Here is a 14,979-nt window from a genome sequence, read left to right on the forward strand (position 1 = left end):
TGCATAAAGTAATATAGGCGGTGAATTCTGGCTTAATCACTTACTCTGCAGGATCCCGCACAATCATCTGCAGTAATCTTACCGAGTTGTTGGGAAGATAAAGGGAGTCAAAATATGCAGAAGGCCTTTCACAGAGCCCCAGTGAATATTCAGCAAATGTTCATTTTCTTCCTTCCTTCCTGTTCACCCAGTGCGGAGAGCCACGCGCCGGGGCTAGCATCTGCCAGGCATTTATTAATAGGGCCCCTCTCCCTAAGAAACTATTAACTAAAGTGCGCTGAGATCATACTTGTTTGAGAGCTAGCTGCATTTTAAATCAGGACTTTAGATGATACGAAATCTTTAAAATTCTAAAGGAGGTGAAATATACGTAATAGTGGAATTCTAGTTTGAAGAGCGAGAGTAATGAAGACATTTGGAGATAGCCCATCGTCCCAGACCTGTGCAAAAATAATTTCTTGAATGCTGCTGCTGCTGCTAGTTAACATTTATGGACTGTTTACTATGTGCCAGGCACTCTTCTAAGTGTTTTACTTACCTCTCATTTAAACCTCAAAGCTAGCCTTCTGAAATCAGCAGGGTCAGAGCGTTAGGGCATATCCTATCTTTGACCATCAGAACTGATCTCTCCTGCTTGTCCTCAGGATGTAGGAATGATAATCATCGGACATCAGGCAGAGCTTTTCACCCTTCAAATTTCACGCCTTATAGAAACATTCAAGAGGGTGTTAAAAGTTAGCTAACCACGCAAGAACACCTCCCTCTACATTTTGGATCATTGTTCTAAATAAAATTCGTGATCTGTTGGGGGGGCGGTTGATATTTAACTTTGTAGAAAGAAAAGACTCAAAAGCTCTTCTGTCTTTCCACCCCATACCAACCCCAGTACTCATCGATGCTCTTTTCTCTTGGGGAACTTCACTTCCTTTACACGTGAGGTTGTTACCATGAAAAAAAACATAAACAAATCTACAACTTCTTCAGCAACTTGGTAATTGTTGCGAAGAAACAGCAAGTAGCAATGATACCCTTTTGATAGAGGACAGTTGATGCTGTCTGTCGTATTTCAGAATGATACTTTTGTACATTTTTCACAGCACTGTCCCATTATTTACTCTTCATAAGAGCCTCCTTGCAAAATAGAAATGCCTGGTGATTCTTGTACGTGTCTTCTAATCTTCAGTGGACAAGACAGCCTGGGAGAAGCCCAGCACTGGTCCCTGGACATCAGTCCAATTTGCTCTGCAAAGTCAAGTCTTGGATGTGTTACTCTGGGAACTCCCTTGCTATGACTTTAAAAACAAAACAAAAAACAGTGAACCTACTGTTCAGCTACTCAAACAGCATAGTGAATTTACTAAGCTTTGCTGCCCCTTAATCTCAAAGCTATCCGGTTGTTTAGGGAAAGTCTAAAAGCAACTACGTGGGGATTGCTGATAATCAGAAACCTCTGCTAGACTATGTCATACCCTAAACCAAGACCTCTGTGTTGAACTTTGTCTTTCCTTCTGGTCAGACTGCCACTATTACCTATTAGGAGTCTAGTTGATTCCATTCAGATGCTCCATTCAGAAAAATGTTAAATAAATTTCAGAAAAAAGTCGTTTTGATTAAACCACTTCCAATCTCTCTCTTGGCCTTCCTCTCTTTTTTCAAAAGCCCCTTCTCTTACATTTCTATCTTCTTTAAAAGCCAAAAACAACAAAGCAAGAAACTCTGTCTGACATTTCAAACCAGTTTAAATTTGCATAATAAGTATAAATATTATTCCTCTATTAATCAAGTTTTGCCTAAATACATATGAAATTATAAGCTTATTTGTAGATCAAGTAGGTCAGAATATTTGACACAATGAAAACAAAATAATCATAAATTGGCAATGTGTGTAAAAATGATTTTAAACAGAAAAGCACTGTACACATGCAAAATATTTTCTGCATTTATCATCATTACCTAAGAATAGCTGTTGAGAATTGATGACATTTAATATAAGATGTTACAGGAAAACAATAAAAATTCTGGGTCTTCTTTCTTAAAATCTAAAGGAAACATCAAACAGAATCTGCATCTTGGAGACTGTTAGCTAAATTATCCCAAAATAAAGTTGTTTGTCAGGAGATGGTTTTTCTCCCACTCTCTCTCCACCTCAATTTGCATCGCTTTTAAAAATATTTGGAGCTGATGCAGGCAGTTTCTTTGAGTTGTCTTCATCACCAGCTGTACGGAGTGCATTCGTCATTACTCAAGTGCTGAGGCAAGGGAGGGCTCTTGGTACACACAGCTGAGCCCAGAGGCTGATGACTATGGCCTTTTCTCTGTTGTGAAGGGGAAAAGGGTATTCTACATCTGAATGTGGCTATCCTGGTAAACCAGAAGTCCTCTTATGTCAAGAGTAATCACTAGGAAGAGGGTTGCTTTTTTTTAGAAGAATCGTCTGCTAATACCTGAAGGTACCAGAAAAAAAAATGTGGATGAAAATAGCTAGCTGTGTTTCTTTGTAATATTTTTAGGAATTACTGATTTTTTAAAAGTAGGCTCCTTGCCCAGTGTGGGGTTTGAACCCATGACCCTGAGATCAAGCTTCACATGCTCTGGCTCTGTGGACTGAGCCAGCCAGGTGCCCCTGAGTTACTGATTTCGTAATATGTTTCATTTCTGGGTCAAGGGGCTCAATTTTGTTTACTATCATATGAATGAGATGCCCATCCATCTATCTCTGGGGTGATTTCTTTTTCAGCTTAGAGGGTGAATCAAATATGCTTTGTGAATTCTGGGAAGGTTACATTTAAGATTTTTTTTGCGATTTATTAAAATAGCAGCTGCCCTGTTTCTTAGAAATGCTGAAGATATTGTTTGGCTCCTCTATGGATGACAGCAATAGTTGAATTTATTTGTAAGACAATTTAAATTATTAATAAGAGAATGAAATATACATGTATTATACATGTATTATGTTTGTATAATCTCTAATGCAATTTTAAATGTAAAATATTGCAGGATTCTACACATTCCTTTGAGTCAAATTTCACAGACGTTGACTATAAATTCCCCAACAGTAACTTGGGAACTTTAGTCATCCCTGCCTCATGGTTTGAACTGGGGTAGAGTTTTATTGAGCAGCTGGTCCTTCTAGCACTGTCAAGACTCAGTCCTTCCATTTGTTTGTTTCACTTATGCAACACATTTTTACTGAGCACCTGCATAGTCTAAATATTCTACCAGACAGTTGAAGGAGCTCCCTATTGAGTGGAAGCACCAGACGCAGCAGATCATTGTAAAGCTCATGCCCAGTCCCCTGAAGAGTGTATGTGCAAGTGGGAGAGTAAGATGGGCTTCACCCAACCCACCGAGAAAGGTGGGGGCCTGCGGGTTCTCCTGGAAGTGGAGATGCTCAGAGTGAGGAGTTCAGTGAAGGGGAAGGGCAGGGATTATGGGGAGCAGGGAAATGGCAAAGAATGTTGTTGCAGACAGAAGACACCATAGGAACAAAGTCAAAGGCAATATGGCCATTGGATCGCTACAGGGGGCTTCCCGCTACAGGGGCAGTGTACTTGGGACTCAGGACAGAATACCTTGGTGTGAATCCTCGCTCTGCTCTTTGCTAATTGCCTTGCCAAAGGAATCTTGCCAAAGGAATTGCCTTGCCAAAGGAATTAGCCTTTCTGTGCCTCTGGATTTTTTAGGTCTGCTGTGGGGATAATAATAATATCTACTTCACGGTTTTGTTTTGCAGATCAACATTACTATATGTGAAACACTTAGAATGGTGCCCTGGCATGTACTAAGAATGATATAACTGCCAGCTCCTTTGATCATACAGCAAATGACAAAGAGTGTAAAATAATCAGGCTGGAAGATTGGGTCTTAGTCAAATCTTGGAGGTTTTGTCTGCCATGGTGATGAGCTTGGGCTGCATGTTATGAGTACAGGCAGACCTTGTTTTATTGTGTTTCACAGATACTCCAGTTTTTGGTTTTGGGGTTTTTGGTTTTAGTTTGGGTTTTTTGTTTTTCTTTTTTTGGCTTTTTAAAATTTTTTATTGTTTTCACAAACTGGAGGTTTGTGGCAACCCTGAGTAGAGCGGGGCTGTTGGAGTCATTTTCCCAACAGCATTTTCTGATTTTGTGTCTCTGTATCACGTTTTGGTAATTTTTGCAATATTGCAAACTCTTTAATTATTATTGTTACATTGGTTATGGTGATCTGTGCTCAGTGATCTTTGGTGTTACTACTGTAATAGCCTTGGAGAGCCATATACCACACCTACATGAGATGGTGAACTTAAGGATGGATGCCTGTTGTGTGTGTTCTGATGGCTCCACCAGTAATGCTTTCCCCCATCTCTCTCCCTCTCCTCGGCTCTCCCTATTCTCTGAGACACACAATATTGAAATTAAGCCAGTTGATAATCCTACAATGGCCTCTAAATGTTCAAGTGAAATGAGGAGTCCCATATCTCTCACTTTAAATCAAAAGCCAGAAATGATTAAGCTTAGTGAGGAAGGCATGTCAAAAGCTGAGACAGGCTGAAAGCGAGGCCTCTCCCACCAGTTAGCCAAGTTGTGAATGCTAGGAAAAAGTTCTTTTTTTTTAAAGATTTCATTTATTTTTTTTGACAGAGAGAGAGAGAGCACAAGTAGGCAGAGCAGCAGGCAGAGGGAGAAGGAGAAGCAGGCTCTCTGCAGAGTGAGGAGCCCGAGGTGGGGCTTGATCCCAGGACCCTGTTAAGCACCCAGGCAGGTACTTAACCAACTGAGCCACCCAGGCGCCCCTGCTGTGAAGAAGTTCTTTTTTCTTTTTTTTTTAAAGATTTTATTTATTTATTTGACAGAGAGAAATCACAAGTAGATGGAGAGGCAGGCAGAGAGAGAGAGAGGGAAGCAGGCTCCCTGCTGAGCAGAGAGCCCGATGAGGGACTCGATCCCAGGACCCTGAGTTCATGACCTGAGCCGAAGGCAGCGGCTTAACCCACTGAGCCACCCAGGCGCCCCTATGAAGAAGTTCTTAAAGGAAATTGGAAGTGCTACTCCAATGAACATACAAATGATAAGAAAGTGAAACAGCCTTATTTTTGATATGGAGAAAGTCTCAGTGGTCTGGGTAGAAGATCAAACCAGCCACAACGTTCCCTTAAGCCAGAGCCTAATTCAGAGCCAGGCCCTAACTATCTTCACTTCTGTGAAGGCTCAGAGAGGTGAGAAAGCTGCAGGAGAAAAGTTGGAAGCTAACAGGGGTGGGTTCATGAGGTTTGAGAAAAGAAGTCATCTTCAGAACAGACAAGTGCAAGGTGAAGCAAAGTGCTGATGTAGAAGCTTCAGCAAGTCATGCAGAAGGTATGGCTCAGATCATTCATGAAGGTGGCAACAATAAACAATAAATTTTCAAGTAGATGAAACAGCCTTCTATTGGAAGAAGATGTTTTCTAGGGCTTTCCTAGCCAGAGAGAAGTTAACACTTGGCCTCAAAATTTCAAGGACAGGTTGACAGTCTTGTTAGAGGTTAATACAGATGGTGAATTGAAGTTGAAGCAATGATCACTGATTATTCTGAAAATTCTAGAGCCCTTAAGAATTATGCTAAATCCATTCTGCCTGTTTTCTATAAATGGAACAACAAAGCCTGGATGACAGCACATCTGTTTACAGCATGGTTTGCTGAATATTTTAAATCCACTGTTGAGATCTACTGTTCAGAAAAAAAAAAAAGATTTCTTTCAAAATATGACTGCTCACTGACAATGCACCTGGTTACCCAGGAGCTCTAATGGAGCTGGACAACGAGATTACTGTTGTTCTCATGCCTGTTAACACAACATCCATTCTGCAGCCCGTGGATCATGGAGTAATTTCTACTCCTTAAGCCTAATTCTATAAGAAATACATATCATAAGGCTGTAGCTGCCATGGTGATGACTCTGATGGATCTGGGGGCAAAGTAAATAAAAAATCTTCCGGAAAAGATTCACGATTCTAGCCGCCACTGAGAACCTTCGTGACTCATGGGAAGAGGTCACAATGTCAACATGAACAGGAGACTGGAAGAAGTTGATCCCAGCCCTCATGGGTAACCTGGTGGGCTCAGGACTCCAGTGGAGGCAGGAACAGCAGATGTAGGGGAAACAGCCTGAACATGTGACTGGATGGCTGTAAACTCCTGAAGGATCATTCACGGCTAAGGGGCTGCTTCTCACTAATGAGCAAAGACAGTGGTTTCCTGAGCTGGACTCTACTCCTGGTGAAGATGCTGTGAAGATGGTTGAAATGACAACAGAGGATTTAGAATATGACATAGACTTAGTTGATAAAGCAGAGGCAGGGTTTGAGAGGACGGCTTCCAATTGTGAAAAAACTTCTACTGTGGGTAAAACACTGTCAAACAGCATCACACTCTACAGAGAATCATTCATGAAAGGAAGAGTCAATCAATGCAGCAAACGTCATTGTTGTTGTATTCTAAGAAATTGTCACAGTCACCCCAGTCTCCAGCAGCCACCACCCTGGTCAGTCAGCAGTCATCAACATCGAGGCAAGACCCTCCACCAGCAAAAAGATGACAACTCTCTAAACCTTCAGATGGTGGTTAGCACTTTTTTAGCAATAAAGTATTTTTTTCTTTTTCTGATTTTGTTATGCTTTTAACTTTAATTCTAGTGTAGTTAACATCAGTGTTAGTTTTTGGTGTTCAACATAGTGATTCAACAGTTCTATACGAGCAATACTTCTTTTTTTGAACTTTTTAATATGAGTTATTTATTTATTTATTTATTTATTGCTGACATATAATGTATTATTTGTTTCAGGGGTACATATCTGTGATTCATCAGTCAAGCTATACTTTTTAAATTCCAATTTATACATTGTTTTTAGACATAATGCTATATTACACACTTAATAGACTACAATGTAAATATAACTTTTATACTTACTTTATCATAATATTTACTTTATTGCTGTGGTCTGGAACCAATCTGCATGATCTCTGAGCTATATTTTAGTAGGGATTGAAGAAAAGATGTTAAGCAGCGAAATGACATTTGCGACCTCAGTCTGATTTTGTGGAAGACAGCACTGGGGGGAGTGAAATGCATACAGACCAATCGATAGGTTGCCGCATTAATGGAGGCCTGAATTAAGGTAATGATAGTAGGGATGGACAGGAAAAGTGATTAAATAAATATTTAAAAGGTTAAATCTGCAGAACTTTATTGATTAGGCATGAGGTAATCTCTGAAGAGGGACGAGTTAGGCTCCAGTTGCAAAGACATAAAAAAATCAATTGAAATTTTTAAGTAAGGCTAATGAGAAAATAATATTGTTGTTGACAGATGAGTATCTCTGAGGAAACACACTGCTTCATTTGTCGCAACCTAAAGACAAGATTAGTAAGATTGCTATGATCTCACTAGGAAACATACTTTTTCTTAACGTTTTCAAATATGTCTTCATTGGTAATCCTTTTCAGATTTTCACAAATCATAGGTATCCTGATAATAAATCAAAGATTCTGTATCCATGCATAATTACAAATATGTGTCTGACACTCTTCCTGAGGACTTGTTGATGTAAAGCCCACAGTTTGCTTCATTGATCTTACTGCTTTGTGACACCTCACCTCGCAGTCTCTCTCTCACTATTGGCTTACAGTCGCAGATCCCTTTGTGCACTTGCCTATTGCACTTCAAAAATCTTTTCAGACAATTATCTCCCATTTGGCTCATGTCAGATAATTCTACACTGTTTCCATGAACAGATGTGCGTGTGGACCCATTTTTTAAATGACTATTTGGCGTTCCACAACAATCACTTCTCGGTCTTTTGGCTAAGATCAAGTGTGGAGTTCACAGCATAGTGAGTCACTTTGAAAAATCCGCATCTTTTTTTTCCTCTTTGTTATCCAAAATAATGTTGCTTGTTTGAAGAAGAAAATCTCTTGGTTCTGGGTGCCTGACTGGTTCAGTCCGTAGAGCACATGACTCTTGATCTTCGGGTTGTAAATTTGAGCCCCACATTGGGTACAGAGGTTATTTAAAAATAAGATCATTTAAAAAAAGAAAAGAAAAGAAAGTCTCATGGATCTTTTTATTTCATTTAATTCCGCAGTTCCCTGATCAAGCACAGTGGCGGCGGTGGGGTGTGGGGGCGGACGGCACCTGGCGCTGCAGAGGCCTCCAGGACTTGGCTGTAGCACACTGGCCATTCATTTTTATTTTTTTTTTCTTTAAAAAAATTATTTATTTGACAGAGAAAGGGAAAAAAACAAAAACAAACAAACAAACAAACAACAACAAAAAAAAACAAGCCAGGGTCTGGAGGAAGATGAGGAAGAGGGAGAGGTGGATTCCCACTGAGTGGGTAGCCCAAGGCCAGGCTTGATCCCAGGACCCTGAGATCATGACTGGAGCCAAAGTCAGAAACCTAACCCACCAGCCACCCAGAACCCCCCAATGCTGGCCATTTTAACTGGTCAGTTAATGCCAGTGCCATTTTGGCTGTTAAGTGTGTGGGTCTTTTTGGGTTTTGTTTGTTTGTTTTGTTTCCTAAGATTTATTTATTTGGGAGCGATTGAGCACAAGTGGGAGGGTCATAGGGAAAAGGAGAGAGAGTGTTAAGCAGACTCTGTGCTCATCGCAGTCCTGATGCAGCCCAAGATCTCATGACCCTGAGATCCTGACCTAAGCTGAAACCAAGAGCTGGACACTTAACTGACTGTGCCACCAAGCTCCCCTTAAATTTTTTTTTTTTTTTAAGATTTTATTTATTTATTTGACAGAGAGAGAGAGATCACAAACAGCCGGAGAGGCAGGCGGGGAGAGGGGGGAGCAGGCTCTCTGCAGAGCAGGTAGCCCAACATGAGATGGATCCCAGGACCCCGAGACCATGACCTGAGCTGAAGGCAGAGGCCCAACCCACTGAGCCACCCAGGCGCCCCTCCTTTAAATATTTTTAATATCACATTTGCTTGTACTCTTTCAGGATCTTCTCCACAGAAGCATATGTAAGTACAGATTCCCTGATAGCTGTGAGCATTATTTAAGGAAGGCTCGAAAATTGATTTCTTAAGTACATATAGAAGTATATTAGTTTTAGTATCTGATATTTTGTAGTGTCTGTAAATAATGGTCCTCTGTTACACCCCACTGGAGCTGGTAAAAAAATAACAATAAATTTTTATAAAGAACTTCAGTGATCCCTTCTGAAACATGTCCCTTCCTCTGGCTCACAGATGGCCTTTATAACCTTTCTCAAAATAGACAGTTTCTTAGAGTCGTCCACGTAGAAAAGCTGTACTGTTACTCTCTGGATTTGCTACTGTGGTATTTTTAGTGTTTCTTATTTCCTGCAGGTATTCTTGGCGTCACCAACTAAGGGAATTTAAAAGTGAATATCGAGTTGTAGCGCTTGATCTGAGAGGCTATGGAGAAACAGATGCTCCCATTCATCGAGAAAATTACAAATTGGACTGTCTAATTACAGATATAAAGGATATTTTAGACTCTTTAGGTAGGTCAGCTTTAAAAAAATAGTATACTCCCTTTTAGGGGACTAACATTCAACAAATTGTGAGTTGGTAACCTCATTTCTTGGGAGGAGGCATTTTCCATTTACCTGAGCTGTTGTCTGGATCCTGTCACCATGGTTTTGGGTATACAGCTGAGAATATTTATAGAGGGTATTGAAAAGAATACATCCGGAATGGCGATTCAGTCCACCAGCCAAGAATGACTTTGAAAATTTGTTTTTAAAAGTATTTTTAATGTATGCAATTAATTATTTTCAGAACTAGTTATTGGAAATTTGATTCTTGTACTCAGAAAATTTATTTCTTCAGAATGCACATCTAAATAATCATTTAAAAATGTTATAACATGCAGAAGCACTTGCACAATCTTCTTTTTTTTTAAGATTTTTTTTTTTAATTTGAGAGCGAGAACACAAGCAGGAGGAGGTGCAGAGGGAGACAGAAGAGCAGACTCCCCACTGAGCAGGGACCCCCCCCCAATGTGGGGCTCAAGCTCAGGACCCTGATATCATGACCTGAGCCAAAGGCATATGAACCGACTGAGCCACCCGTGTGTCCTGCGCTATCTTTCTTATGTTGATCAGCTAGTGCCACAACGTGCCAAACAGGGCCATAGGCATTTATTCACATGCTCATGCGTGTGAAGGTCAAGTGTAGGCTGGACCACTGGGTCTTTGCCTCAGGTTACAGGTTCTGCTGGGACTGACTTCTCCCTCTGAGTTGGGCTGCAACACAAGTAGTTTTTCCTCTTCTCCTGGAAATGACAGAAATGGCAAGAGGGTGAGCCCAGATGCAGAACCTTATTTCAATTTTCTGCTTGCAGCACATTGATCAAAGCAAGTCATAAGGCTGAGTCCAAAGTCAAGTCATACTCCCACCCTATGACCAAAGCAAATCACATGGTTAAGTCTAGCATAAAAGGGATAGTAACATATACTGCTTTTATGGCAGCAGGGAGAGAGGAGAAGTAAATATTTTTTAACAACAATCGAATCCATTGCATCTTTTTTGACTAAAACCCAGCTGCTACCATGGTATGTTAATGGAACTAATATTGTAAGAAACCCATGAAATCAAATTAAAGGCCTTTTCTACAATAATCTAAAGAGAACATAGATCAGGCCAAATACTAAGAGGAGAAAAAAATGGATGAGGTCTGGGGGTATCAAAGCAGTGTTGTCATTTAGTCTGATTACAATAAAATAGACTCAAAGATATTGATTTCCATCAGCCTTTTTTCATTCTTCTTCTGTGGTAATTCAGTCAGACTTGGCCTAAATTTGTCTTCATGAAATTTTCTAGGCAAATCAATAATATAGTCTTGCTTTTGACCTAATTATGTGTAATTTTTACCATGGTTTTCCAAACTTGGTTCGTGGAACAAGAGCTGAGCTAGCTATTTCAGATTTAAATATATATATTCCCAGTACAGATTCTGAATCTGTAGGTCTAGAATGGAGGCTGGACATCTAAATTTTCTAAAAAGCTACTTAGGTGATTCGGTCATACAGGTTTTGGAAACACCAAACTCAGTATCTTCATGAAGTGCATAATTAGAGTCGGATTATGATGGGAAGATTAGTTTCAAAAGTGTACCCATTTTATGTGTTGTAATGATGCATCCATCTTCAATGACATCAATATTTTTTTTCTCCATTACAGGATATAGCAAATGTGTTCTTATTGGTCATGACTGGGGGGGGATGATTGCTTGGCTAATTGCCATCTGTTATCCTGAAATGGTGATGAAACTTATTGTTATTAACTTCCCTCACCCAAATGTATTTACAGGTGAGTATAAATTTTAATTAAAACATTTTTACTCATGTGATAATTCACTGTTGTCACTGACACTTTGGATTAAAAACAGTATTTTTTTAAAATTAAATGACTAAAATATGATATTAGCATATGACAATGTCAGATACCTTGGCTTTAAATATTTTACAAGAGTGACAAATTGTAGCTTCATATTTGCTCGCATAATTTTATTTTTTAGAGAATATTTTAATTCTCACTTGGATAGGGATAAACGGAAAAAATACAGTAACATTACTTTGACAGTAATGAATCTTGACAATCTAGAAATAAATTCTCCTCTTTCCTGACTGCTTGGGCTATCAGGAATGACAACATTCTTTAAAGCCGTAGTTCTCAAATTTTGAGTTTCAGGACTCTTTTATACTCTTAAAAATTATTAAAGACCCATTGAGCTTTTGTTTATATAGGACATACATAAAAATATTTATTTACTATATTAAAAATTAAAAATGAGAAAATTTAAAATTATATATTAATTCATTAAAAATAGTAAATTCATGATCTGTTAACATGATTAACATTTTAATGAAAACTAGCTACATCTTCCCAAACAAAATGTTAGTGAGAAGAATGTCACTGTTTTACATTTTTGCAAACCTGTTTAATTTTTGGCTTAATAGAAGACAGCTGGATTCTCAGATTTGCTTCTGCATTCTGTCTGTTACAATATGTTGTTTGAATTGAAGTGTATGAAGAAATCTGGCCTCACACAGATTTGTAATTGGAAAAGGGAGGAGTATTTTAATAGTCTTTTCAGATAACTGTGGATTTTCTTCTTTAATACTACACCAGACTCGAAAACTGATGGTTTCTTAAAGGTTAGTAACAATGTAGAATCTGATGTCATATTAATGAACTTTTTGTACTCTATTACTTTAAGTCCATTAGTCTCTCTAGCACTTTGAATGGATTTTTTACCCATGTGTAATTTTGCATCATCATGCAATGGAAGATATTGGTTTGTAGAGATATATAGATCTTCCATAAGCTGGCACATTTTATTATGTTATATCAAAGAATCACATTCACTAATATGGGGCTAACTAACTGGGGCTAATATTGCCCCAGTTTCATCAAAAAGTTGTTGAGTATTGCAATGCTGTCATGCTCGCAGTAGTAAATGCACATCTCCAAAATTCTAATTTTTATTTGAAAACTTGAATTTCGTTGTTGGCAGCAAATACCCTTGATTGTTTCCTGCCGCAAGTGACAGGTTCACTTTGTTTATTTTCAAGAGACTGTCAAATACTCAAGTCTGACCGATGATAATTTGTTAGCCATCCTTTCAAGTAAAAAATGTTATTCCATAATAAATGCAGCTAATTCATCTAATCAACTCAAAGGATTATAGGCATGCTATTCCTTGAGACAACCATTGTTCTTGGGTGACCAATAGAACTACTTTATGTGTACATTCTGATTCATCTCAACGTTCAAAGGCCATGTACACAAGGGTTGAAATGTAATAAAATTAATAATTTTTGCTATTTTATCTAGGACATTTCTAAGTGAAACTGGCACTTAATTTTATGTGTTTATGTATTTGTTTGCTGCAAAGAAGACAATGACTGCCACTGCTAAGACTGTTTAGTAACACTACCTTGCTTTGTGCTCAGGCAGCAATGGCTTTATCTACTATGGTTTTTGTACCATAAGCACGAATGTCAACCAAAGGTGAAAAGCTAAAAATGTCTTAGTATTGTAATGAAATAGTTTTGACTGTCCAGATTGCTTAAAGGGGTCTTAGGGATCCCCAGAGGTCCACATGGGCTATACTCTGAGAACCTCTGCTATAAAGGGAACTCTTAAAATCCTCAGAGTGTTTAAAGACCAGTGAGCCGTGGCTAGGCACATTTTTATTTGGTTTTGCCAAAAACTATCATCTTATCCTCTTTAACTACCCTTGTCAAGTTTTCCGAGTTTCAGGTACTGCTATGACTCACAGCAGCCCTCTAGGGAACAAAAAAATTTATGTTGGGAACATGACTACATAAAAGGGAGAAAGGAAACATGACTACATAAATATTGTATATTATAAGTGTAAGAGTTGGATTTTATTTTATTTTTTAGAAAGTTTTTATTTATTTATTTATTTATTTATTTGAAAGAGAATAAGAGAGGACAAGTGTGGCGGAGGGAGAAGCCGGCTTTCTGCTGAGCAGGGAGCCCAATACAATGAATGGCTTAATCTCAGGACTCTGGGCTCATGACCTGAGCTGAATGCAGTGCTTAACCAACTGAGCCACCCAGGCACCCCAAGAGTTGGGTTATAGATGTAGATCCATTTCTCCCATTTCTGTTGAGGTAACAGCATGGATGCTTAGGATTCAAATATCGAACTGAAATTCCCTATATTTTTCTCATTAAGTAACAAAAGTGGTGCTACATGCTTATTCCATTGATTGGGATCCTTGAGTAAAGGTTATTTTTGTGATGTTGCTAAAAGGACAAATTGTAATTGATCATTTCAGCAAGAAGATTCTTGAAATATTTCTGGAATTGTTTTATTCAGACTAGGTTCAACCTTAGTCAGCTTAATACAAGGTCTTGAAGTAATATGCCTGTATTTAACCCTTAATTTTATTGCTATCTCTTAATGCAGGGCTGAATAAATTTTGTTCGATGATGACTTTACAAAAAGTATAGCATAACTTATCTCTACTTATCTGAGAATTATAGTTCTAAAAATTCCAACTATGTGAACACTAACCATGTTAGTTACAAAATTAGAAATAAAAGAGATGACCTCTATAGCAAAAATTATATATACATAGTGCACAAGAAAAAATAAGTATGCATACTTAATATGTGTGATTACACTACTCACCAGTTCAAAGCTTCAGTGTCTTTCCAAAGCCCTTAAAAGTCCATCTCCTCTGGCCCTCCCAGACCGGATTTCTGTTTTGCTCTCTGACTCATCTCATACCACCTCTCCCTCCTCATTCACTACACACCAGCCACACTGACGTTCTTTCTTCTTCCTAAATGTGCCAAGCCCAGGACCTACTTTCTGTTCTTGGATTTTCTCCCTAGATCTTTGCATAGCCACCTCCCTCTCACCATTCAGGACTTAGTCCACATATCACATCCCCAGAGAAGCCTATTCTGATCACCTCTGCTAAATAATAGTCCTCCACAACACCCAATCATCACTCTCAATCAGATTACCTTGTTTTAATTTTCTTTATGATATTATTGCTATCTAAAATCATCTTTTAAAGTATCAATACTTATTGTATAAGCTCCTTATTAATGGAAACCTCTTCTGTCTTGTTGACTGCTAAATCCCCTCACACACAGTAGATATTCAAATATTCCCTGAATGAATGAATTTTCTAGTATAAACTTATGGAAACACTTTAGTTTCTGTTGAGGCCCAATGAATAAGGTATTCAAATCCTCCTGTAAAGAAAGTCTTTTTTTTTTTTTTTTTAAAGAATTTTTATTTATTTATTTATTTGACAGAGAGAGAGAGAGCGCACAAGTAGGCAGAGAGGCAGGCAGAGAGAGGAGGAAGCAGGCTCCCTGTTGAGCAGAGATCCTGATGCAGGGCTTGATCCCAGGACCCTGAGATCATGACCTGAGCCGAAGGCAGAGGCTTAACCCACTGGACCACCCAGGTACCCCAAAAAAGTCTTT

General features: G+C 38.8%; 1 protein-coding gene across 1 annotated transcript in view; it reads left to right on the top strand.

Moving 5' to 3' along the window:
* The window catches only part of EPHX4 (epoxide hydrolase 4), a 42,606-nt gene that overhangs the window by 4,130 nt on the left and 23,497 nt on the right, over nt 1–14,979 (top strand). The window contains exons 3-4 of the mRNA XM_044238677.1: nt 9,343–9,500; nt 11,182–11,310. Of these exons, the coding sequence (XP_044094612.1) occupies nt 9,343–9,500; nt 11,182–11,310 (287 nt within the window). The remainder of the gene's footprint in view (nt 1–9,342; nt 9,501–11,181; nt 11,311–14,979) is intronic.

Source organism: Neovison vison, chromosome 2 (assembly GCF_020171115.1).
Source record: "Neovison vison isolate M4711 chromosome 2, ASM_NN_V1, whole genome shotgun sequence".
NCBI lineage: Eukaryota > Metazoa > Chordata > Mammalia > Carnivora > Mustelidae > Neogale > Neogale vison.